This window comes from Carassius gibelio, chromosome B16 (assembly GCF_023724105.1).
Source record: "Carassius gibelio isolate Cgi1373 ecotype wild population from Czech Republic chromosome B16, carGib1.2-hapl.c, whole genome shotgun sequence".
Lineage (NCBI taxonomy): Eukaryota > Metazoa > Chordata > Actinopteri > Cypriniformes > Cyprinidae > Carassius > Carassius gibelio.
The window spans coordinates 30,048,073-30,075,604 of record NC_068411.1 but is presented as its reverse complement, the minus strand read 5'-3'; the positions used below and the strand labels follow the sequence as shown (position 1 = coordinate 30,075,604).

Genomic DNA, 27,532 nt, shown 5'->3' with positions numbered 1-27,532 from the left:
AGGCCAAGACACCAGTATATCAAACGCAAGATGAAAAGGAAAAGAAATTCCAGATTTCACTTTATAAAAATAAAAATAACAGTACTTCTGTTATCATTCTGCAGGATTATGCTAATTTTCAGCTAATCAAACTTTGTGTTGGGCCTTGTAATAATTCTTGTTTTCACAATATTACATTAATGCATCCTTGCATTGACTTTTTATACATTGATTTTATATACAAATATATATTTTTAATTTTAAGTAAATTATAGTTTCTATAATATTTTTATATTATATATCTATAACAAATACATTTTGCATATTATATATATACACACACACACACACACACACACACACAATAATTCAATAAATACAATATAATAAAAAGCGTTTACTATATCAATTATTTCTACTTTATTTTAGGTTTATATATATATATATATATATATATATATATATATATATATATATATATATATGAAATTGCATGCACATATATTTATATCTGAAGCATGTGCACATCAAATATTTATATTCTATTTGATTTATTAATCATAAGATCACTGACCTGCACAAACACGGTGAAGAAGATGACCGTGATGATGGCGGTGAGGAACATGTTTCTCTTGGGGAAGTGATCCGTGTTCAGCAGGTAGACGAGGGAGAAGGCGATCGCTCCTCTCAGACCGCCGTAAGCGATGATGAACTGATCCTTAGACGTGAGTTTGACGATACGGAACTTGTTGATCACGAAGGTCAAGCCGACAACACCTTTGAACCAAGTCAAACGTTCATTAAACACAAGCATTGAATAATGTGCCACCATTCACAACCTCAGGGCACTGCCCAAATACAACAGCTTCTTTAAACAGGTGAACAGAAGCATTAAGAAACAAGTCAAATTAATTAAAATTAAAACACAGTTTAGGATACTTCTTAAAGATTAACCTCTCTCTCTCTCTCTCTCTCTCTATATATATATATATATATTTGTATATATACACTCACACACACACACACACACACACACACACACACACATACACAGACACACACACACATAAAATATATGTTAGTGCCTAGCAATGATTAATTGCAATTTTGTGTACTTAATACCGTTTATTTATTATGCATATAAAAATACAAACAAATGCATGTATATATTTAAGAAAAATGTTATGTTTATATATTAGACATATTTATATATAACATAAAATATAATAATATAAATATATAAATGTATATAGACATGTAAATATTTTCTAAATATATAATGAATATGTGTGTGTATTTATATATATACACATAAAAATAAACAGTACACATAGATATATTATGTAAACAAAAACTGATATATATATGCAGTATATGTATGCATGTGTGTGTGTGTCTGTGCACATTATATATATGCACATGCACATGCACACACACACACACACACATGCATACATATATGTGCATGACTATGTATCATATCATAACTACTTAAAGATGATAGACCTTCCCTGAAGCCATGACACTAATGCACACAATCGCAGTCACACCACAGATACTAAAGACTTTTGCTGAGTTACACTTCTAGTGAAATCTGGTGAATATTTAGCAGATTCAGGAGGTCCTGCTAAACGTCACTCACCCAGAACACGTGCCACCAGGCAGAGAATGAGGGTCGCCACCACGAAGATCCAGTTCCACTCGTGCGGCCCGGCCACCGTCGACACGCCCAGGAAGATGAAGATGAGTGTGTCGCTCACGCTGCTCCACATCTTCAGGAAGTACTTGATGGTGGTGTGGGATTTATGGGAAATGTTGGCCTCCACGTAGGGACGCGTGACGGCACCACATGCGATTAGTCTGAAGACAGAAGATTCAGAAACATTACTGACCTGACAATACTTCCTCCATATCATCTGTTATCAAGATTCATCACAACATTCATTTCATATCTTTAATGGGGAGAGATATGCATTGCACATATTTGTTAAACCTCCAGAATCAATCATAACTGTTTACAAATAAACTCCACATTTTTTTTTTTTTTTTTGTAGAAGTATTTCTTTATTTATTTTTCGGAATAATCATCACATATGGAATCTAATAAAAAAATGTAATCATTCTTTTAAAAGCAAAACTATTCTGATTGAATATTCCTTAAAAAATAATAACAACAAAAATAAAAGCAGGTGTTTCTGAATAAAGTAATAACAAAATGGATCCTAAAGAAATTCATAAAAACATCTGACAATTAATTTACAGCATTTTTATTTTTTGTCAAATAAGGGGCTGCACAACTGAACCTAAATACCATATGAATTAAAACATGGAGACAAATATTTTGATGGTATTGAATTTCTTTAAAAAAAAAAATAATAATAATAATAAAAAATAAAAAGTATTATTTTTATAAAAATTCTCAAAAGTTATTTTAAATATTTTTGGCTTCTGTGATATTCCTTAAAATAATAATAACCATAATACTAATACTACTACTACTAATAATACAATATAATGTTGAAATAAAATGGCATTTATTTTTATTATCATTATTATTATATTATATTTATTATTATTATTATTATTATTATTATTATATAATTATATATATTATATTTAATATATCATTTCATACTGATTCCTCCTACAGTCGAGTCTCACAGCGGTCAAATCAGCTGAAGTGACTGGCTTTGTCTGAAGGTGGAGGCAGTGCAGGATTATGGGATGTGATTCAATGTCTAACTACCTCCACCTGATAAACGCGTGACTCACAAAGTTAACAGAAAAATATTTTCCAAATTTGTGTCAGCATGTTTTGTACATACACTTTTACAGATTCTAGTACATGCTCGTGTAGTCATGAGGAGCTGGCTCAAATATATAACATGCTTCTACAAAAAAAGGTTTGGTCTATTTTAGGGATCTGTGCTTTTGTGCATACAGACATCTGAGTGATTAGTGATTGGGTTTTTCAACATTAGTGTGCACCCTTTATTTACAGAGAGTTTTACAAGTTCGTTGTGCAGTTTTCTTTTTTTCTACTGGTTACTTTGCACTTTTTTGTTTTTAAGGTATTTAATATTTGGATACTTAATTTCCAAAATCTAAATATTCTCAAAAATTATAAGTTTGTGGTCATTTGGAAGTGTGTAGGCCTTCTTGCATTTTTATGCAAATATAAAATGGTCTTTAAAATGACAATAATATTGATTATCAGAATTTTTTCTGAGGCAATATATATTATTTATGATCTATTTTTTTATGATTTACTAGAAATGCATCATCAAATAAAAGTGTCTCATGAAATCACTAAATAAAACTTTAACAATTTTAAAATCAGATGAAAAAATTACAACAAAACATTTTCCCCCTTTCAGACAAAGTGCTGCACAACAACAACAACAACAACAAAAAACTGGTTTCTAATTAAATTAAAACATAAAACTTTCTTTTTAGTTTAATAAATATTTTTAAAGTAATCCAATATTACAATATTAATAAATTTTTTTGTCAAATAAGGGGCTTTTATTATTAATGATGAAAACAGTCATGCTGCCTCATATTTTTGTGAAAACTGTGATGCATTTTTTTTTCAGGATTCTTTTTTAAATATAAAGTTTAAAAGAGCAGCATTTATTTGAAACTATTTTATAACCTTTAAATGTATTTACTTGCACTTTGAATCAATTGAATGCATCCTTACGGCCTTTAATTGGTTTCAAAACAAATTTTTGAACAATATTACACGGCCAGTCGGGTCCATTTTTAATTGTTTGTTGTATTAGTAATGGGTGGATCAGTTCCTCAGCCCTTGAGACACTGAATCACTGCTTCATCTCCAGGCCTGTCCGAGCTTCAGACTCGTTTTATCATCAGCAGCTCATCACCGAGAGCCGTGTTCAGTGCAGGGGTATTGTCTGAGCTCTGACAGCCTGTTACTCACCAGCAGTGACAGATGAAGTGTCGGTGACAAGCTGATAAATCACTGGATGCTTTCAAATCGGAGAAGAAAACAGCCCTGACCTGCTTCGTCTGGCTCTGTTTATTGATTTGAGCATTTAGTCAGAAACAGAATACGCTCGTTTGCAATTTTGGAGAGTCCTTTGCAAACATTTTCAAATAAAAAAATGCCCCATATAATTACAACTTATTTTAATTTTAAATAAATTCAACATGAAAGCAACATGAAATCTCCTGGTCTTTTTGTGTACGACCCATTTTTACTAAAAAAAAAAAAAAAAAAGTAAAATTTCACAGTATCCAGAAAAAATTAAATTAATTTAGATTTGAAGATCGGTTTCCATTTTAATTCTGTGTTTTATTATTGAATACAAATGTATCATTAAAATTAAATGTGTAATGAAATGAATTCAAACTTTAACAATTGAATCAATTTTTTAAAATGAAGAAAACATATTTGCATTAATTGAAAGCTGAAAAAAAAAACTTTATTTCAACTAGCTGCCAAGGCAACTTTTACCATATTTTCATTTGGTTTACTTGACTAAACAGCTCAAAATAAGTCAAATAAAAAACTATATAATCATATTTTAAAGAAAACAAATAAAGAGTACAAACACTTGAAGTAGCATTAAAACTAAAGAGTAAAGACAAAAACACTTTAAATGAAATCAAAAAACTTTAAACAAAACGTCAGAGTTATTAATTTCAGCAACATTAAAAATTTTCATCAAGCTTACATAATTAACAAAAACTACTAATTAAAAAAATTTAAAAAATATAGACATATAACCCCCCCCAAAAATGACTGCTAAAACTTCAACTCAAATTAAAATGAAAAATAAAATAATGTACGTTACTTGAAATAAAGTAAACCTTAACTGAAAAAAAAAAAAAATCAGAAACTAAAAAGCTAAAATGTTTAAAATATAAACCAAAACTATAAAAAATTAAAAAAACTAAACTGTAAATCACAAACTACTATAAAACTTTTTTTTTTTTAATTTGTAAAATAAAAACTAATTCAAAATATAAACATATAACACTTACGCCATGATGCCGGACAGATGAAACACCTCGGCCGACAGGTAAGCCATGTAGCTGTAGACGAAGACGAACAGAGGCTCGATGACACGCGTGTGCGAGGTGAAGCGGGACGTGAAGGCCGCCAGGAGACCGTAGATGGCACCCACCACGATACCACCCAACGACACGACCAGAAAACACACCACACCCAGAAACACATCCATGACAGTAATCGTTCCCACGCTGGAGAACTCCTCAAAGAGATGATACAGCACCTACAGACGAGAAACACCGGGAAGAGTGCATCAGAAATAAACTGCTTTAGAGCCACAGGCTGCTTAACAAGACACAGACAGGGCTTAGTTTAGGCCAGGATTGTCCATAGTTCATTTAAGACATTTAAGCATCTTTTTGAAACGTGTCTCTGGTGTGCCTCTTAAGACAAATCAATGGCACTGACATATTTTAAGATCAGTCAGTGCAAGCTGCTTTTAGTTGAAACAGCTCGGACATGGATTTTTTAGTCTGGGACTAACATTTTTACACACTGCTAATTTTTTTTGTCTTGTTTCAGGACAAAATATGTAAAGATTCTTAAATCAAGAAGGAATTTCTAGACAAGTAAAAATTATTGTCTTGGTTTCAGAAAAAATTCATCAAATTAAGTGAGTTTTTGCTTGAAACTAGCACAATAATCTGTCAATGGGGTAAGAAACATAATCTTATTTCAAAGAGAAAACAAGATTATTGTGCTTGATTTAAGAACTTTTAGATATATTGGCTAGAAACAAGACAAAAAAGCAGTGCATTTTTAATTAATTTTAAATAATATAATATTTATTATATATATATATATATATATATATATATATATATATATATATATATATATATATATATATATATATATACATAATACACTATTTTTAGTTAACATTAATACTTTTTTTAGCTAATTATATTTTTTATTCATTAATGATATATCATAATTTATTATAAATGTTATTTATTATAAACTATTATAGTCAGTTATAATAAATAATAATTAATAAATGGTATACTTAACTTATTTTAATTAATATACCATATGTTAGATTAAATAACATATGAACAACATATTTTTTCTAATTATACTTCATTATACTTATTCATAATGTATTTAAGTAATAATCAGTATCAATATACATTAAATGAATCTAATTATTATAATGATATATTTCATATTTGCATAATTAAATTAAAATATTAAATTAATTCCTGAATTGATTCCTGAACATATGTCTTATACATAAAGATAGAATTACAATGACAAAAATATCCTATTATATGATTTTTTACATTTATTTAAATTATATCAATTCTTTCGTTTATTATTTAGTTTGTTGGTTAGTTAGCTAGTTAGTTAGTAAGTTCAACACATTAGCTAAGAATGAATCATAAGGTTTCTTGCTTAAATTTACGAATTTATGTACATTAAATATTATCAGATCCTTTTGTCTTTGTGCAAGAAACTCAATGAACATCTATTTACTGCTTCCCAGTGGAGATGTGTACAGCGGCAAAACAACACTCCTCAGATTAGCAGAGGAGGACTACAGCGAACATCAGGTTTGACTGCCTTCATCGATCACCTCTAAGTGTGATTTGTTTCATTGACCACTCGAGAGGAAAATGGAAACGAGACGCTCTTCACAAGCTGATCGACGGAGCTGTGATTCTCCCAGAGACCGAGGACTGGAACAATCCCAGAGATTACACAGAGACTAGAGCTACAACAGCCCAGACAGGACACATACTGTCAGTAACTGATCTAAAATAAGAACACTGTTTCATTACAGTGACGACTAAATGCATTAAAATAAAATGATATTTTAATATTATGATAGTACATTTCAATATAATTATATTCTAGGTACTATACACTTTCAAACACCAATGACTTTTACATATGGCTACAGTCATTTTAGACACTTCCAAATCTGTTGCAACAGAGATGGAAATACAGTTTTTAAATACATTCTGAAATCTATCTATCTATAATGAATAATTTGCCAAATATATTATTTCAAAATCAGAATATTTCTCATATTATATGGAGTGGACTGGAGTAATGATGCTGAAAATTCAGCGCTGCATCACAGGAATAAATTATTTTCTTAAAGTATATTCAAATAAAAAACTATTATTTTAAATTGTAATAATATATCACAATATAATATTTTTTTCTGTATTTTTGATCAAATAAATGCAGGCTTAATGAGCAGAAGAAACTTCTTTCAAAAACATTAAAAATAGTAATGTTTCCAAACTTTTGCATATAAATATATATATAAATATTTTTACAATTCAGATTTTATCTCTCCATTGCTGTATGGTTTGTTATGATCGGACAGTATTTGCTGAGATTCAACTATTTGAAAATCTGGAATCTGAGGGTAAAAAAATATCTAAATATTGACAAAATCATCCTTAAAGTTGTCCGAATTAAGTTCTAAGCAATGCATATTACAAATCAAAAATTAAGTTTTGAAATATTTACGGTAGGACATTTACAAAATATCTGCATGGAACATGATCTTTACTTAATATCCTAATGATTTTTGGCATAAAATAAAGATACAAATTTTGACCCCTACAATTTATTATTGGCTATTGTTATGAATATACCCCAGCGACTTATGGTCACATTTCTAAACAAATACTTTTTTTTTTTTTCACAAACTGAGTGTACTCACCACAGTGACGGCGTCATTAAGCAAAGACTCTCCGAACACCAGGATGTGGAGAAGCTCGTTAATGTGGATCTCCTCGAACACAGCCAGCACGGCCACGGGGTCCACAGCCGAGATGATGGAGCCGAACAGCAAACACGACAAAAGGTCCACGTTCACCAGTCTGTGGCCCTCAAACTGGCAAACACCGTACAGCAGACCACCCACGAAGAAGGCATTCCAGAGCGTTCCCACCACTGCAAACATCAGAATAGTGCCCAGGTTCTCAGTGAACTGCCGTATGGGCATGAAGTATCCGGCGTCGAGGATGATGGGAGGCAGCAGGTACAGGAAGAAGATCTTGGACTCCAGCACTGGAGGGACCTCGGCGACCAGCTTCATGAGTCCACCGACCAGAAGACCCACCACGATCAGCAGACAGCTCTCGGGCACGATGGAGGACAAGCGAGGCATCATGTGGAACCCTGTAAGACAGTGAGCAACACGGATGTGTCAAGATGCAATCATTGGTTACTGCAATTAACCAATGGTTACTCTAATTAACCAACCAACTGCAATAAGTATAAAAATCTTTTTTTTTTTTTTTAACTAGAATTTTCCAAATTTAACCAAAGATATACTGATAACTGATCATTTTCGGTTGTTACGGCCAAATGTTTTTGGTTGCGACAATTTATTTTTCTTTTGTATAGATTAGGGCTGTGCAATTTGGGGAAAATCTAATTGTGATTTTGGTAACACTTTAGAATAACGGTCCATTAGTTAATGTTAGTTAACTACTGTACTTGAGTTAACATGATCTAAGCAAGAACAATCCGTCTACAGCATTTATTAATCTTAGTTCATGTTAATTTCAACATTTACTAATGCATTAATCAAATCAAAAGTTGTGCTTGTTAACATTAGTTAATCCACTCTGAATTAGCATGAACTAACAATGAATAACTGTATTTTCAATAACTAACGTTAACAAAGATTAATAAAAACAGTGATAAATGTATTGTTCATGTTAATTAATACATTAACTAACATTAACTAAAGAAGCATTATTCTAAAGTGCTACCGTGATTTTTGTTTTTGACAGATATTACGATTTGATTAGCGATTTTAATTTGCTAAATCAAGCTTCATCTTAATATTGTCAACAGTGAACAGCACAGAATGGGTATCAGTACCCTGCTGAAAAAAAAAAAAAAAAAAAAAAATATTAATACTGATAGAAACCATTCAAAATTCCTTTTTGTAGTGTGTTTTGGGCGTTATTCCAATAGGATTTACTGTTGTTCTATTGATTTCCATCTGTCAGATTACATCCCACCAACAGAATCCATTAAAAATCAGTAGACACCATGATAGTTTACATTAAAGCCAATATAATTCCCATTATAACCCTTAAATCCATTAAATTATCTACTGTGTTTTGTGAGGGGTTCTATTAGTTTTTCAGCAGGGATTACAACTTTTACAGAATTTACTTAATTACTGAATTTCACAGGAAAGATTGGTTTATTTTGTGTAAATAAAGAACTGCATTACTTTAGTCAGTTATTAAAGTATTACATTGGTTACATAAGCTGATTTATTCATTTTTAAGTATTTGGAATTTTCATCCAAGTGAAATTATCAAAGCAGTTAGACTGAATTTACACTTGTTTTAAATGTGGAGCCAGATGCGTGTTGACACCGTTTGCAAACGTGCCATATTGATCATAATTTTCCAACATGAGGATGTAGCAGAAAAAATAAAGAATAAAATAAAATAATAACATAAATTTTAAAAGTGAACTGCTGGAAGCAACAGATAAGCCCTTTACATTCAGTAAATCTGATGATTGATGCAGTTTATGGTCTCACTTTGGTGTTTGGCTTCCATTTACTTTACATTAATAATTAATATTTGGATTAAAATATACATGGAATTGCAGAATGATGTCAAAAGTGTCAGCCTCTCGACAGGGTCACACTCTTGTTGTAGGAAAGAAAGGTCACATTTTAGCCCTAATGCAAGTTGAACGGTTTACCTGAGAGCCGAAAACAATTCTACATGTCCGACTTCCATTCTACCGTCTCTTGTTTGTCATAAGCTTTTTTAAGGCAATAAAGCGGTCTGTCTGCGTGCATTTGTTAGAGCTTGTTTTCAGGATATAAACACAAGCTTAACTCAAGGAAAGTCACACAACAGAGTAAGAACAAGATATGTAAGGAGTTCAATCCATTGACCGGTGATAGGAAATCTGTCTATGGAACAGTGATGCATCTGAAATATATTTAAAGACTGATGTCGTCTTCATTTCAACTGAAGAAAGTCATTACAATTATCTACGTAACCACATACACAGATCTGTGACATGACAACATCAGCAGAGAGCAGGCCCTGGAGACGAGCTCAATTAAAACCACAGGGAGTTATGGATCTTCCTGTAATTGCCCCGGTCTTCTGTTTTTCCAGAGGTCTACATTTAGCTGGTTAACACTGTACAGTAGCTACAACATTAATGGAAGAAATAAGCCTGTTTCTCACTGACAGCCATTCAGAAGCAGCTCAGTGTTTTCACCAGCATATTTATTATGCAAGCAATCAATTTATACAAATAACCGTTTTGTATTAATTTGTCTATATGCACATGCTTTTTAAAGGTAGTAATAAATAAAAACCAGTTTTGTTACATTCATACATTAATATAAAAAAATTATAAAACAAATGAAATAAATAAAAATAGCTTCTTAGTTTCACAGCATTATCGATATTACAATAAAACATAATTATTAATTGAATTATTCACTTGTTAGGTTTCACTAATCATAAAAAAACTAAAATAAAAAAATAAAATAAAACAGAATCACAGAAAATAAATGATAAAATAACTCCAGACTTCTCTGCCTTATTTTCACTTGTTGGAAACAAAATATAATAAATAAATAGCTTCTCCTTAGTTTATGAACATGATATAGTAAACAAATCATCAAAAAAAAAAGAATTATAAATAAAATAATATTAACAACTTTAGTTTCACTTGTTTATAAAAAGTATATAATATACAAATACATCAAAAAAAAAAAAAAACTGTTTCTTAGTTTCACGGCATAACCTAAATGAATAAATAAATCAATTTAGTTTAGTTTAGCTCGATTATTAAAATGACATAAAATTGAATAAATAATTTGGCTTGGTTTCACTTATTTAAAAAAACAACAACAACAACAAATAACTACAATAAACTAGGATAACTAAAATAATAATATATAAACCAAACAAATAAATAAAAACAATTTCTTCTTTGTTTCACTGCATTATCAAAATAATAATAAAAAAATAATAATAATAAAAAAAAATAAAAAAACCGAAGCACTTCAATTTTAATGACTGCATGCATTATCAAAATTGGCACATGGCTATTTAATACAAACAAGGTTTAGTAGAAGATCTACAGTATATCATGATAGGGTTACCCTGATAAGAGCCGTCCCTAAAGCAGGGTTGTATAAAAATACACAAAGGACTGACAGCAACAGAGTCAGAATCCTTCAGCTATTGTGAGGTGTTTCGACCTTCAGGTTGGCACCGTCCCCTCAAACAGACAACAATGAGCCACCAGCAGAGGCTGTGAATTATTCAGAGCCCAGGGTGACATGTGGAGAGACGAGAAAACAGCGTGAACATGCTACCTGCGTTCAGTGCGCCAAAACACACTGAACACATCCAATTAAATACACTCGTTAGGACAGAACAAATGTCAACATCTCACTGCTACAGAAATGAAGCCTTCATGCAAGCTGTGATCTAAATAACTCATTGACTTCACATGTTCTTGCTTTTTTACACATCTTTGTGTCTTGAAGTAGCAAGAGAACAGAGTTAATAGCTGGAGAGAAGAGCAAAATAAGAAAAGATGGATGAGAGGGCCCAGAAAGCACATTTTCTAGCAATATCTTTTTCCCAGCTGTCCACTTTTAATTAAGGTTTCTTGCCCCGAAACAGCCATTATTTGCCCTTACAACCTTGGAATTAATGAAAATAATGTTTTGTAACTTTAAGACAAATGTATGCAAATTGATGAACTATGCAATGCATCTAAAACGTCTGCACAAAATGTTCACTTAAAAAAAACATGTAAAAGTTATCTGATCCAGTGTTCGTTTTTGGTTATTATTAAAAAAATTTAAGAGAATAACATTTTATTTACACATTAAATGGTTTATTTACCTTTATAAGGAAAACACTGAACCATTCAGTGAATTTCATTCATATTCCGACTCATCGGCTTGCTTATGTAATCTATGCATTATTAACATAATTATTACTGAATTTGATCTTTTAATATTACTGTTTTAAATATATTAAGGCACTTTAAGTGTTTTTACAATTTTTGTTGCACTGTTTAATGATTGAAATATAGTTGCAGGTGCTTAATATAGATAACTTGCATTTTGTTCACATACCTTTGTTTTATTATTTTGAGAGTCGATCTAAATATTTGCGGCTGTGAAACAGATGGGATATTGGTAGGCTTATGCTGTAGTTCTATGGATGTTTTACCCTCCAGGTCTTCGAGCCGGTCATGTTGACTAAAAGCTATCAATACTCAAAAACAATGACGGTTTACAGAGTTTTAATAATGTTAACTAAAACAAACCTGTGTTGATGAAGATACAAAAACATGAGTACAAAACAAATAACATTTGTTTAATGTTAAATAACACAAATGCTGTCAGTAATTACTCTTCCTCATGTCGTACCAAACATTTTACACCTTCAGAACACAAATTAAGATTTTTTGATGAAAACGTATCATGCATGTATCAGATGATTAAAAACATGCCATTCTGGGATATTTCTAATTGACCATTTTATTATTATAATATAAATAAAAAATATTTACAAAAAAAATTTAATAAAAAAATTATAAAATAAAATGGGCTAAGTTGCACGTAAGAAGAACATAATTAAAAAACTAAAATTTTAAAAAATATTTCTGCTTTGTTTTAATTGTGAAAAAAATATACGGTTATAAAAAAAAAAAAAAAAAAAAAAAAAAAAATTATATATATATATATATATATATATATATATATATATATATATATATAATGCAAATTAAATTAAATTAAATTAATGTATCATGCATGAATCAGATGATTAAAAACATGTCATTTTGTAAAATATGGCATTTCTTATTGAACATTTTTTTATATATATAAATAAATAATTTTATTAAAATAAAATAATACAATAAAATGGGCTTAGTTGAACTTAAAAACAACATAACTAACAAACAAAACTTTTATAATTTGTACTGCTTTTTATATATATATATATATTAGGGGTGTAACGGTTCACAAAATTCACGGTTCGGTTCGATACGATACACTGATGTCACGGTTCGGTTCGGTTCGGTTCGATACGTTTTAGATACAGCAAAATGTAAAAACATCTCAACTTTTCAGAATGCCGCAAGCGCACCGCGGGTCATGTGACAAGAACTAACCAATCAGCTTCATCCTTTCCCGTAACAACGTTGAGAGCTCAGCCAAGATGAAGGATCAGCTGATCATAGTTGTATATGGATTGCAATTTTGAAATAAATTTAGTAGCAGAGCTACTGCAAGCGATTTTTAGAGCTGCAAATCCATTTATCCTTCGCTGAAATTTCCGCGTCTCATGGAGAGAGCACGTCATTGTTGCTTAGCAAAGACAGACGCCTCATGAGCGCTTCTGCCCGAGCGCTTTGGAAAGGAGGAGAAAGACGCGCTTAGCGTTTTCCATGCGTTTTTAGGCACGATATGTGAACGGCCCCTAAGGCGCTCGCTCACTCAGCACGCGCTGAAGGCTCGTTGCAAAATGTCGAATGCCTTTAACAGACCAGAAATATAAGATCCTAAAATAACCAACAGGTCTGGTGTTTGGGTTGGATTCCCTGTAAGCTATAGTGTCTAAATGCTGCAGGGATAGTTTGCTGCGTGCATGTTTCTCCTTTTTTTTCGTCTTTTCCCAGATAGTACTGACGCATATATCCCAGATATTCCCGCTGGTGTTTTTTTTTTTTTTGTATTCCCGCTGGTGTACCCTGTCATGTTGCAGATGCGACATACCGTTGTTTTTTTATCCACCACTCTCTTGCCATCACCATTATAGCTTAAAGGGAATCCAAAGTGCACCCAAACACCAGACCTGTTGGTTATTGGAGGATCTTCTCATTTCTAGTCTGTTAAACGCATTGGCTATTTTGCAACGAGCCTTCAGCGCGTACTGAGTGAGCGAGCGCCTGCTGAGTAGCCTAACATAAACATATAAGATGGTGTTTTTTTCTTCTTCGGGAGTGTCAGGGGCGTTGCCTGTTACGTTGTTTGGGTTATTGGGCTACCTTGTTGAACGCATATCATTATATTTCTCTCTCTCTCTTTTTTTTTTTTTTTCAAATATAATTAATTACCAACGAACCGTTCGGTATACATAATGCGTACCGCGTACCGAACCGAAAGCGTCGTACCGAACGGTTCAATACGAATATGCGTATCGTTACACCCCTAATATATATATATATATATATATATATATATATATATATATATATATATATATATATATATATATATATATATATATATATATATATATATATATATATATATATATATGTATACACACTGTAAAACCGAACAGTGAAATTAATCAAATGAAATTAGTTAATTGCACTCAAATAATAACGAAAGTTCATTGGACTTAATTTAAATAAGTTCTGTTAACTCAAAAATTTGTTGTAATGAGGTGAACTTAAAATGATTGTGTTTTCTAGTTCCCAGCATGCTTTGCAACAGAAAACAAGGAAAATAAATTTAGAAATTAAGTGTTATTTTGTGTGTTTTTACACAAGATTAACATAGAGAGACATAAGTTAATACATAAATGTTGTGTTATATTAGATTTTACAAAGGTTTATGTTATGTTAGATTTGTAGTGTTACCGTTGTGGTGAAGAGTAGAGCCTGTGGTTAGACTGAGGATGGACAGCAAAAGCCTAATTTTGAGTGTATTTCCCACATTATGGGAGTTGAAAAATAGACAAAATTTTGAGTGAATTACTCCTTAGTTATAAAAAATAAATAAAATACAAAGTAAATTAAATTAAATTAAATTAAATTTGGCTAAGTAAATAAATAAATAACCAAGTCACGGTTACAGTAAAGATCTTGAGCGATATTCAGTTTGTGTCTGTCACATGACAAACAACTGAAAGTCTTGAAAAAGGTGCAGCAGGGAATCAGGAGGCAATGGCCTAATCATTTCTGCTTCTCATTATTTATCTTTGGCCTGAATATTCACTGCTATGATACCTCAAAGAAAGATGTGAGATGTTTCCAAACCTCTTTTAAATATCAGTTCAGACTAGACATCTACCAGTTTGACTTTCTTTAGGCAAATTTCTTGAGACAAAGAACTGAGAAACATTAGATTAGATAAGATTCAACTTTATTGTCATTATGCAGAGTAAAAGAACAGAGCTAATGAAATGCAGTTAGCATCTAACCAGAAGTGTAAGAATATAGTGTTTTATATACATATGAGTGCAGAGTAAGTGAAGCTATGTTTTACACAATGTACAGTGGAGTTGCTATACACAGTATTAAGCAGAGTATGTACAGAATATAAATAGGAATGCAATGTAGGGATTATATGTACATTATAAACAGCAGCAACGTAAGTGGTAATAAATACAGTTGGATGTGTGTGCAATAGTATTGTTAAACAATGTATTCTATGCAAAATAACAATAGTGCAATCATATTTTTATAGAAATAGTTTACGGTGCTTTGTACAGTAACAACTTTAGACAGTTTACAGTGTAATATCTTGAACAATGTGCGGTCTGTGCAATACATGAGTAGTGTAATACATGTATGTAAAGTACTGTGACCAGTGTGGTAAGAGAGGGGGAGCAGGTTAGATTGGTGGTGTGGCGGTCAGAAGTGTCACAGCCTCGGGGAAGAAGATCTCGTGTGTGAAAGCGTAGGCTCGTGTAACACCTGCCGGATGGAAGGAGGGTGAAGAGTCCTTGGTTAGGGAGAGAGGCATCCTTGATGAGGTTTCTTGCCCTGCCCAGACAGCGCTTGTGATAAATGTTCTCGATGGATGTTAACTGTATGCCGGTGATCCGTTGAGCAGTTTTCACCACCCGCTGGAGTGCCTTGCGGTCAGATGCTGAGCAATTGCTGTACCACACTGAGATGCAGTTTGTGAGTATGCTCTCAATGGTACAGCAGTAGAATTCAGCAAGGATCCTGGGACTCAGGTGAACTTTCTTAAGGCTCTGTAAAAGAAGTAAAGGTGCTGCTGTGTGTTTCTGACCGGGGTGTAGGTGTTAAGGGGCAAGGTGAGGTCATCAGAGATGTGGACTGCCAAGGAACTTGAAACTCGACACACGCTCCGTTGATGTATTTGGGTGTGTGTTCATGACTCCTAGTCTGCCTGAAGTTCATAATGATCTTCTTTGTCTTCTGGGTGTTTAGTTCCAGATTGTTGGTTGAATTGAAGTGTTCCTCTGGCCAGTTTGGGCAGGCAGATACCCTTCTTCAGGTTGGCTCTGGATGATATGTAAGCCTCACGGTCTCTGGCTTTGAGCAGGAGGCGGACCTCTCTGTTCATCCAGGGCTTCTGATTGGGGAAATGTTTTATTTTTGTGTGTCTGGTCACTCATCTGTTGATGTGCTCCAGGACAGAGTAAGTGTCAATGTTAATCTGAGAGTTTGTGTTGACCTGGGCAGCAAACTCACTCCAGTCTGTGTGCAGGAATTGATGTTGTAGAGTGGAGTCAGCACCTTCCAGCCAGATTTGAACAGTTCTCATTGAAGGTTTCACACATTTGATGACCGGGGTATACTTGGGGAACAAAGAGAGGAGGTCAGACTGACCCAGGTGAGGGAGGTGGATGACTTTGTAGGCATCAGTCACATTAGTATTTCCGTGGTCAAATGTTTTATGTCCCCATGTAGTTCAGGAGACATTGTGGTGGAATTAAGAGAGAACAGATCTTAAAGTGCAGTGATTAAAGTCCCCAGCAACAATAAAGGCTCGGTGGTAGATAGAATGGCCTTCACTTGATAATCAGGAACCAGATGACAGAGTATGTGCATCATGAATTGTTTACATTAATGCATACTCCACCACCCTTGTTACATAATCCAGGACAAAACAATACAGACTGAACCAGCGTAAGGTCAGGTTCATACTAACAGCACGCTAAACCTACAGCACATTATACCTGTAAAACATTCTGTAACTGAATATCGTAAGAGACCAGATCATTTGCCTAGTGTAACTAGTTCATAACAGATCTGCAGACCACAAGCAACATTTTTACTCTTCATACTTGTCTTGATGATTGTTTACATTAAAAAGCAGGTTTTTTGAATCTAGCATGAAAGCGTTAACAACAACAACAACAAAAAAGATAGCTTTAAACAGCATTTCTCATTTTGGCTTCACAAATAATTAATTATACAACCAATCCAACCAAAAGCAAAGAGAGCTGTTGTTTTATTCTGTTGCTCTCCCCCTTAAATAAAATCCAGGGAAGTTCCTAAATGTCTAGAAAATGTCTGATCTAAAGAAGACAATGCATGCATACACACAAATACAACTATAACAATACCAAAAAAATAAAAATAAATTTAGAATTGCTGTTAAAACATTTCAAAACAGAATGAAGCACAAAACCAGACTGGTGTAGCAGTATTTGCATTCACGTACTTCTGTAGAACTCTCTAGACTCAAAATGCATCTTTTGCATGCTAATCTACTGTACTAAGCACTAGAGTGTTGCTGTGCATTTAAATGTGTGATTTCATAAGCATTTCCATGCCACTTACAAACGCCCTTTAGGAAACATTAGACTGCAATAACCTGCCAGTGATAGAGCGAACGCTCCTGACAGCCCATAATTACAAGCAGCAAAGTCATCATGACTGCCTCTGCAAACCAGCAGCGATGGACACGTACAGAATGATAAATACAGCTCGTGGCGGGAAGATTTTTGCTGTATCATGTAGCACACATAGACCGCAGTATCAGCGGACAGGACTTCTTTACATTTTAACTTGTAAGAGTGATAAAGAAACAGATGTTTCTATAGACAGGCTTTCAGAAGCATGCTATCTAAAGGGTGTTTGCTTGTACAACAGGCTATTCTTCACTGCAGAGCTGCTGTTAAAGTGTGTCGCATGGGCAGGTCAGTCACTTTAGCCTGACAGCAAAACATTCAAGGTTTCTGTGTTTGGTTTCTGCTGAAATCCCAAAGATTTGCTTACTTCGGTTAATGATTTGCATGACACAAAACCTCATAACCAAGGTAAAAGCACACTCGAGGTTGTGTGTGTGTCAGCAATTAAAACAAGAGTGCTCAATATATAAATGTGTGTCAATGAGTGAATCTCACGAAAACATGCTCAAACCTCAAACCTCAAAATCAACCTCAAAATCAAAAGTAAAACTACATAGAGAAGGTATAAAGTTTATTTTCAAGCCCCTTATAATTAAATTGAATTAAACACATTTCCTAAAATGTGTTTAATAAAAACTAACATTATGTTATGTTTTTAAAGCAAGTAGACCGTAGCATGAAGTATGACCTAGACATGTTTCTGACCAGCTTTGTGAGACTAGTAATATAATAATAATAGTAGTAGTAGTCGAAAGACATTTCTTGTAGAACGTGCTAATCCAATAATCTTTGTTTTACATGCAACTGTGAAAATAATTGGTTTCCATTAATACTGATAAGATTAAACACAAAATACTAATCAACAAGTCCTGACCAACATCAGCTGATCATCCCATCAACAGATGGCTAACATTTGTATAATAAAAATTCAGCACCTCTGCATGCATATGCATGAGCTACAAGTGCAACTGGCCCAACAGAATCTAAAAGATCTGAAAAGGATAATGAAAGCATTTAGAGACAAGAGTGCTCAATATATAAATGTGTGTCAATGAGTGAATCTCATGAAAACATGCTCAAACCTCAAAATCAAAAGTAAAACTACATAGAGAAGGTATAAAGTTTATTTTCAAGCCCCTTATAATTAAATTGAATTAAACACATTTCCTAAGCAAATTTTCATTACTGTATTACTTCAGTAAAGTTTGTTTGTTTATATAGTATGCATTACATTTTGTATAGATTTTGTAATTTCAAATATTTTTTACTTTTTATTTTATATTTTCTCTGATTACTATTATTCTTAATGATGGTGATTCTTCTTACTGTAAGTCCATATTTTTTATTTAAATATGCATAAATTAAAAACATGCATTTTTTCTATATTACAGTGAGGAATTGTGAGATTTATTGCATTACAATAATGAGAATTGGGGGGGCTCAAAAAATCCTAATGTTAATAAAAACTAACATTATGTTTTTAAAGCAAGTAGACCGTAGCATGAAGTATGACCTAGACATGTTTCTGACCAGCTTTGTGAGACTAGTAATATAATAATAATAGTAGTACTAGTCGAAAGACATTTCTTGTAGAACGTGCTACTCTAATAATCTTTGTTTTACATGCAACTGTGAAAATATATTTTTACATTGTGATCATATTAATTTTTCAAACAGTATGCATTCACCAAATTAAAAATCTGGGAAGTTCAAGTTAGTTAAACTGTGGAAATGTTAATAGCAGCTATTTTAATAATTACTTTTGTGGTTGAATGCCACATTCAAAAATATTAAAGTGAATAATGATGCATATTTGAAACATTTAAATAAATAAAATAAAATAATATAATTAAATATTTAAAATTAACATTATCTTCTAACGTGGCACATCAAAAATACATTTTATTTTTATTTTCTTGATTCAAGTGAAACTTTTACAGTGCCAGTTTCACCTACAAAGACTTTCCAATTAGGGCTGCAACTAACGATTATTTTGATAATCGATTAATCTGTCGATTATTTTTACGATTAATCGATTAATCGGTTTATGTACTTATATTTTAGTTTTTTCCATTTTCCCCCCAAGGAAATTATTAATAAAGGGTCTTTATCATTCAGCATAGATTTTTAAGAGATTTAAACCATTTTGCATTGTCATATCCTCATCTAAAATATACCTGGAGTTGTTTTATTATGTTAGTAATCCTTTGTCGAACTCTTCTGCAATCAAAACACTGACCCATACTCTAGCAAAATTCACAAGGAGATTTCAAATATTGTTTTCACCATGGCAGTCCTTAGAGCTCCTAAAGTAGTTTAACATCCCAAACAAAGCTTAAGGAATCTTTGAGAACATATTTTCACAAAGTATAAGGATAAAACAGAATAAAATTGCAGTGCATTGTATTTTATTATTTACTGGGAAAAAGCTTTATAGCTTATGCTGTGAAATTGTAAACAATCCTTCGAAAAAAAAGTGCCAATGGCATGAAACCTGAATGGAACTCACAATTTAAAGTAAAATCCATCAGAAGGTTGTCCAGAAAAAAAAAAATTGGGACACACACAAAAAACCTGCTGTGTGAAAAAGAGCAGTGAATACTTAGAAAAGAAGTGCATTTTAAATATACTCAAACATTTACCTCTCTCATTCAGTCATAATTAGGCTGCAAGTCTGAATTATGAACTGGTAAACGACAAACTGATCACAGAACATGTTTGTAAAGCTTTAAATGTTAACTGTTAAAAGGCAATGTTATCAGCTTTTACGACTAAACATTTGCAAACAACCTTGTACTGGAGAATCTGCACAAATAAAATTCTTAGGGGCCGTTCACATATCGCACCTAAAAACGCGTGGAAAACGCTAGTCGCGCCGCTTTCTCCTTCTTTCCAAAGCGCTCGGGCAGAAGCGCCCCTGAGGCGTCTGCCTTTGCTAAGCAACCATGACGTGCTCTCTCCATGACGTGCCCTCTACATGAAGACCCGGAAATTTCAGCAAAGGATAAATGAATGCGGTGTGGACGCGCCTGGAAAAACGGGCGCATCGCACCGCGTGCGTGTCGCGACCGCGTCGCTTCCATTATGAGAATGCATACTGCGCGCCTACATATGAAATAACGAACTTGAGCACGCAAAAGACATCATATGTGAACGGCCCCTTAAACAGTTCAGTAGTGCAGAGTTTACAGGTTACTCTTCATTTTTGAAGGCTCAAAGTAAAGTACTCCCACTTCCCGCTGAATGCTGCAGAGACGCTGTTCGGGAAGCACGTGACATAAAACGAGGCCAGCTATTGGCTATTCGCTACTTCACCTGCTGTACTGGCTGAGTAAAACCTCCGGTGGCTCATTACTGCCACACTTTGGTCACTGCAGATTTGAAATATGCACGAAATGAGCCGCTTATGGCAAATAAAATTTATTTAGCGACGAATCGATTACTAAATTAGTTGACAACTATTTTAATAATCGATTTTAATCGATTAAATCGATTCGTTGTTTCAGCTCTATTTCCAATTACTTTTCTAATTGAACAGAATCTATCTATACAGCCGTCCTCAGCCGACCTCTTCGTTCCGGACAGAAAACCCTTGTTAGTGGGTATCGCTGCTGGAGATTCACGGAGAACGCTCTCAAGGGCACGGTGAAATCTGCAGACTGTTCTTGTCGCCAGGCATTCAGCTGCAGTGAAACACACGGCTGCCCGTGGGGAGTGTGATAATGAGAGCAGCCTGGCAGGAGACGAGGGACGAGAAACCTCCAGAGAGCTCGGGGGCATGTCGGATCTCTCTGTCTGCACCAGGACTCCTCTAAAGGTCTAAGGCTGGGTTGATATATAGTGTGCATGGGTAGAAATATGCCATTTTGCTTTATCATTAACTCTCATATTAGAGCTGCATGCATCTGCATTTAAAACTTCAAAGCAATAAGGCATTTCTATTTTATTTTTCATTGAGTTGAGTCTATAGATGTTGGATCAGTGAGTTACATTTCTGGCTTGGCAAACATCTGGCATGTAAATCTGAGGGGTAAACAGGCAAGAAATGCAAAAGAGAAGCAGCAGCAGTCAGCTCTCATTCACATGCTACGCTCCTCTGATTACAGGGTCACTAAAGGTGTTTGTAACGGCTGTGCCAATGAGTCACATTGATCCTGGCCACAAGTGAACAGCCTGTCGAGGAAAAAAAACAGCATCATCTCAGTGAGAGACTGGGACTGGCTGCCAGGTGACTAATCTGCATGTTTTTATCACTGACAACAACTGTTACTAGGATAGAAACTAGCAGAGAAAAATGTGTAATCATTTTCTAAATAAAAATGAAAAATGTGGGTTTGCAGAGCATAGGGCTGTGCAATTAAATGCATGCGATTGTCATGTGCATCTCATCAGTAAAGCAGGTGCTAATCTCAATCACGTGCTCATGATCTCCGCTCACAAGCTACACAACATCACGTTCATAATCGCAGAAGAATTGCATTCGATTAACTCCACAGCCTTAGCAGAGAAGAAAACATGCATACTTATGCTCACCAGGGCTGTATTTATTTGATTAAAAAACGAAAAACAGAACTGTAAAAATCTTACATATTGTGACAAATTTTTAAAATTTGAAACAACTGATTTCTATTTGAATATACTGTCAAATGTAATTTATTCCTGTGAATTAACGCTGAATTTTCAACATGATTCCTCCAGCCTTCAGTGTCACATGATTTCAGAAATCATTCTAATATGATGATTTACAGCTCAACTTGCTCAAGAAACATTTCTGATTATGTGGAAACCGTGAAGGGCAAAGGTCAAATCTTGAGTGTCTGCCAGCAAGGTTCAAATAATTGGTTTCCATTAATACTGATAAGATTAAACACAAAATACTAATCAAAAGTCCTGACCAACATCAGCTGATCATCCCATCAACAGATGGCTAACATTTGTATAATAAAAATTCAGCACCTCTGCATGCATATGCATGAGCTACAAGTGCAACTGGCCCAACAGAATCTAAAAGATCTGAAAAGGATAATGAAAGCATTTAGAGACCAGATGATTTGGATGTTTGCTGTCCTCTTCACCCTCTGTTTGCTCTGAAAGAGAAGCGGCTGTGCTGTAATCTCTCCGAGCGCTAATCAGCGAATCAAACTAACGAGTGGTCTGATCAAAACACTGATTCAAGCAGACATTACACAACAGCCTAAACCAGTTTCACACTCTGAGGTCATGGGAGATTAGTTCACACAGAACAGTTTAGAGGTAGCATGTAGCGAATCAATGAAAGGAGACAACAGAATAAACAGTGGACAAATAAGTCAGATAACAAAGTGACAGCTGAATTCTGAGATGTTTATTTGTAAATATATTGATTTATTTTTTCATCTGATATTTCCAGACTATATTCAAATACTTTAGATACAACAGTCTCATGTTAAAATATGGCAGGGATTTTTTTATTATTTAATTTAATTATTTTATTTAATTTAGCCAAACCCCTCTGACATTAAATCTCAGGGGGACTTCAAGTAAATATTTTAAGATAACATTCACATGTTCACCATTATCTCACATAGTCACATGCAGATAAACAAATGCAATTTTTATTGGAGTTAAATTTAGATTTTATTCATTTATCAATTAATTAATTAAATATGTATTCTGTTTTTAGGATTTAATGAAATATTAGCTTTTCATCAACTCATTATCCCCCTAAATCCATTAGTTTGGAAAACCCTGGCTTAAATAAAAGATATATTCATTGGAAGCTTTCACTAAATGCATTCATCAAAGAAATTGTGTTTGGTCCACTAATGCATTTTACGGGCACATTTTCAGCATAATGGTATAAGTGGCTGCTTTCCCAGTTATTAAAGTTGAAGATTTCCACATGATCTCTTGTGGAGCTGAAACCTGAATTACTGCTCTCCCAAACAACACCACAAACATCACCAGAGCAATTAATGAAATCTGAACCCATCTGACAACACTTCATTCAAACTGTTCTGATGTATTTGGATTAACTCCATGTATCTGTATCTGTTTGCTTAGCTATAAATGAGCCCTACTGTATGAGATACTTCTCGCTGTCTTTGGGCTGTGAGACTTGGCACTCATTCCCCATGATGAGCATTTATTAATAATGAACAGAGTCTGAAACATTAATGCTTAACCCTGGCAGAGGTGCCAATTCATTTGGACAGATGAGATGTAAACACTGTGAATGACAATGATATTGTCGACCAGCAGAAAAGCCAGACTGAACACAGCGTGAGAGACCAGACAAACATGCAGAGGATTTGATAAAAGCCATATGACAAAGCCAAACTAAAAACATCATTCAGTCGCAGAGTAAAAGGGATTAGGACAATAGAGTCTGACTGATGTATTGATTAATAAATAAATAATGTCAAATAAAAAAAGCTCTAAAAGCAAGTGAATAATCACAAGGACAAGCCAAAAACTCAACAGTGAATAAGAACTAAAAATGTATCTTCCTCAAATAAAATAAAGTATGACTTTATAAGGTTTATAATATTGTAGTGCATGAGTTTTCTGGACTAATTTATTCTTGACAGCTGTGCTTGCTATGCACCGTTGCTCAGAAAAAAAATCTGTGAGGGTATTTTAAACATAAATAGTCACATTTGCTAGTTTAATGCTGCTAGGTAAAAATCTTGCCAGTGAGTAATTACTTACATTTGTGTCTCACCCTCACATAAACCTAAGACTTTAGAGATTTCATTATATGTAATATCTTTGCTCATGAGACTTCTGGACTAATTTATGATTGACATGCTATGAACAGTCCAGAAAAAATCTGGATGAAGATTATAACAAAAAAATCCATGCATTGCATACATGCATAAATAAATACCATAAAGGTTTGGGATAACAACTGACGAATAAATGAACTGAATTTGTGGCTGAACTAAAGCTTTAAAATAAAAAATATTAGCTTTAACAGCCACTGAAAATGCTGCCAGGGCATGTAAAAAAACTTAGCAAATAATAACTTACATTTGACTTCAGAACATTTATATAGTGCATAAGTCTTCTGGACTAATTTATGAATGACAGATGAGCTAACTGTCGCACAGAAAAGATCCGGGTGAAGATTTTTCAGAATTAATAAATAAATCCCAGAGTACAACACAAGAGGGAAGTAAATGACAGAAAAGAAACATCATTTTAACATTGAGCAGAAAGAAAATCGAACAATTTTGAATTGACAATGAATTTACACTCCTGCTGGGAATGAGAATTGAGCTGTCAACAAAACAACAAGCAGACGGTTTCAGACTCCAGCAGTCAGAAAACTAGAACAGTCACAGCTAATAAACTGAAATGAGAAGAAAGTGTGCAACTCATCTACCCTCGTCTCCAACATCCTCCTCTCTTTTTGCATCACACGTCTGCTGTATTTCCCCAAAACTTCACCATTCTCTGTTTCCACTGACAACAATCGTCACATTATGCACTATCCGCCTCATAACCCACTCAATATGTATAACATGATTTAATACACCATATAACACCCACATCTTATCAAAACAATGCTTCATTGTCCCACTAAGCGTTTAATTACACCGGCCCGGTGCAGTCAGTACTCTTCGGGTCAGTATGTACTGTAATTAGCAAGTACGTCAGGCGTCTAATTGACACTGTTGGGTATCATCAACAGCAAGCATGGAGGATTCTCAGGTTACCACTGTTCTATTCTCAATGCCATGATGCACACCTAAAATACAAGAGCTGATTGGCTGACGCTGCACAGCTGCCAGGCATTCCATTGGTCACTTTACATGTCAGTCTTCTGGAATAAACAGACAGTTCTTGTCCAGATAAACTGCAAACTGGACCAGACTTTATGCTGACATCAACACCAAAAACTGTTCTGATGACTGTGCAACTTCATCACCGCGTGAAACTGAATATTTTGGGAAGAGCTTAATTTAAAGGTCTCTCTCTGGGTCAAAGATTTAATCACATTAAATGCATTTAGTGATATAACTCACACATAAGATAACGTACACCAAATAATACATAACATTATATTTTAATACAGTATATTACACGTCAAAAATATTTTATCGATTTAGGTTTTATATACCATCGCATAGTTGATCACACAAAATATGAAAAAGCCACTGAAGATGGAAATAAACGCTATTATACCATATTATTTTTATATTATAATGTATGTGTACTATCAGTCAGATAGATAGATAGATAGATATTTTTTGTTTTCGTGAAAGAAGCTCCACAGTGCAACAGAATGACAGCGACAGAACAAAAACACATAATAAAAGAATAAAAAATACAAACAAGCAAGGAATAACAACATATGAATTGACAATTATATGTGCAGTTATACTACAATAGACAGTTTTGTATGTACAACTTATGTGCATTATGTACAAATTTGAGGTGTAGACTAAATGTGTGTTAGATAAATAGATAACTGTCACTGAATAGCATACATGCATAATATAAACATACTCACCCAGTTTCATGAGTGAAGCCAGCAGAACCCATAAAGAGATCTCAAAGGGGAGCCTTACATGATCATAACCAAAAGACAGAACCGGGAAGTTCTTCTTGGACTGAGGAGTGAGAGTGTGGTTCCCTTGATCCTGGGGCCCGGGGTCCAGACTGTCGGAGCACTTCCCCTGATTGGGGCCAATGTCTGGAGAGCCGGAGCCCACCAGGAGCCCCAAGACCAGGATGAACATCTTCAGCTCCATGATAGAAGATCAAGAGCAAGCAAGTCTCTCCAGATACACGATATTATCTGAACAAGTCTGTCAGTTTTTTAACTAGCTCGGGTTTTAATCTACTGGGTAACGTTAACCCCTGGATCATTTTCTGACCTCTGAATTCTGAAAGGCTTTTGGGTTCCTGGCTTGAGTAAAGCACTCTCCAGGTGAAGACACTGCAAACCAGGATATATAGACAAATAAATGTGTATATACCTGCATATAAAGCCGGAAATTTAAGCGGGTATCCACGCTTAACTCTGAGGAGATTCGCTGAAGGCGTTCATAACACTGTAAGGTCCATCATCATCATCACCTCAGAAACCGCGTGATAAAAGGACACTCAATGACAACCTCAAGACACTCCTAATCGATAACAGTCAGTCCTCAAATCATGTTTTCCTCATATTGGTCGTTTTTATCTTCTGGTAACATCGGAACCTGCAATGCTGTCCCGATCCAGACGACGAGGAAAAGTCGCTTGAACTACGGATGACTTTGCTGAATTCGCGGCAGCGTCACGCGAGCTCCTCAGTGCTCCTTAAAGAACTTATACGATGTCATTTAGCGCGAACACTAAATGTTTCACACACACCGGCTGCTTTTTCCATGTCTGCAGTGCGTGATGCAGAGCAAATATACGTAGCGCTCTTAAAACACACCCTTTGGGCAGGTTTTTGCAATTCTATGGGAGGGGTCTCTTTATCGGACAGCAGCGGCATCCAGCGGAGAGGAGGAGGGTCGCGGGGTTTTGACCGTTGGGGTTGCCAGATCACGTATTTTCCCGCTGGATTTGAATTTTAAAAAATCATAATTAATAATAAATAATTTAAATAAATCTGAATCATATGAATTTCTTTCTTCGATGGAACACACTGAAAAATTGTCAAAAAAACCACAGTGTATATATATATATATATATATATATATATATATATATATATATATATATATATATATATATATATATATATATATATATATATATATATACACACACACACACACACACACACACACACACACACAATCGCGCGCACACACACACGCTAGATAGTTTTAGATAATTGTGAAAAATGTTTCATGTCTATTATTTGAATGGTTTTTCAGAAAAAAAAAAAGATTTTGCTAATCACAAAAAAGCTTTCAGA

General features: G+C 34.0%; 1 protein-coding gene across 4 annotated transcripts in view; it reads right to left on the bottom strand.

Annotated features, from left to right (window-relative positions):
• Nucleotides 1-27,075, bottom strand: part of LOC127974998 (sodium/hydrogen exchanger 1) — a 41,438-nt gene extending 14,363 nt beyond the window's left edge. For 3 of the 4 annotated variants that reach the window (XM_052578682.1, XM_052578685.1, XM_052578684.1), the window contains exons 1-5: nucleotides 26,129-27,046; nucleotides 7,701-8,161; nucleotides 4,990-5,240; nucleotides 1,622-1,839; nucleotides 554-756 (exon numbers count right to left, since the gene is read on the bottom strand). In XM_052578682.1, the coding sequence (XP_052434642.1) occupies nucleotides 554-756; nucleotides 1,622-1,839; nucleotides 4,990-5,240; nucleotides 7,701-8,161; nucleotides 26,129-26,369 (1,374 nt within the window). In that variant the 5' untranslated portion in view covers nucleotides 26,370-27,046. Of the gene's footprint in view, nucleotides 1-553; nucleotides 757-1,621; nucleotides 1,840-4,989; nucleotides 5,241-7,700; nucleotides 8,162-26,128 lie in introns of all 4 variants that reach the window. The other variant, XM_052578683.1, reaches the window with a different exon arrangement.
• Nucleotides 27,076-27,532: the final 457 nt, after the last annotated feature.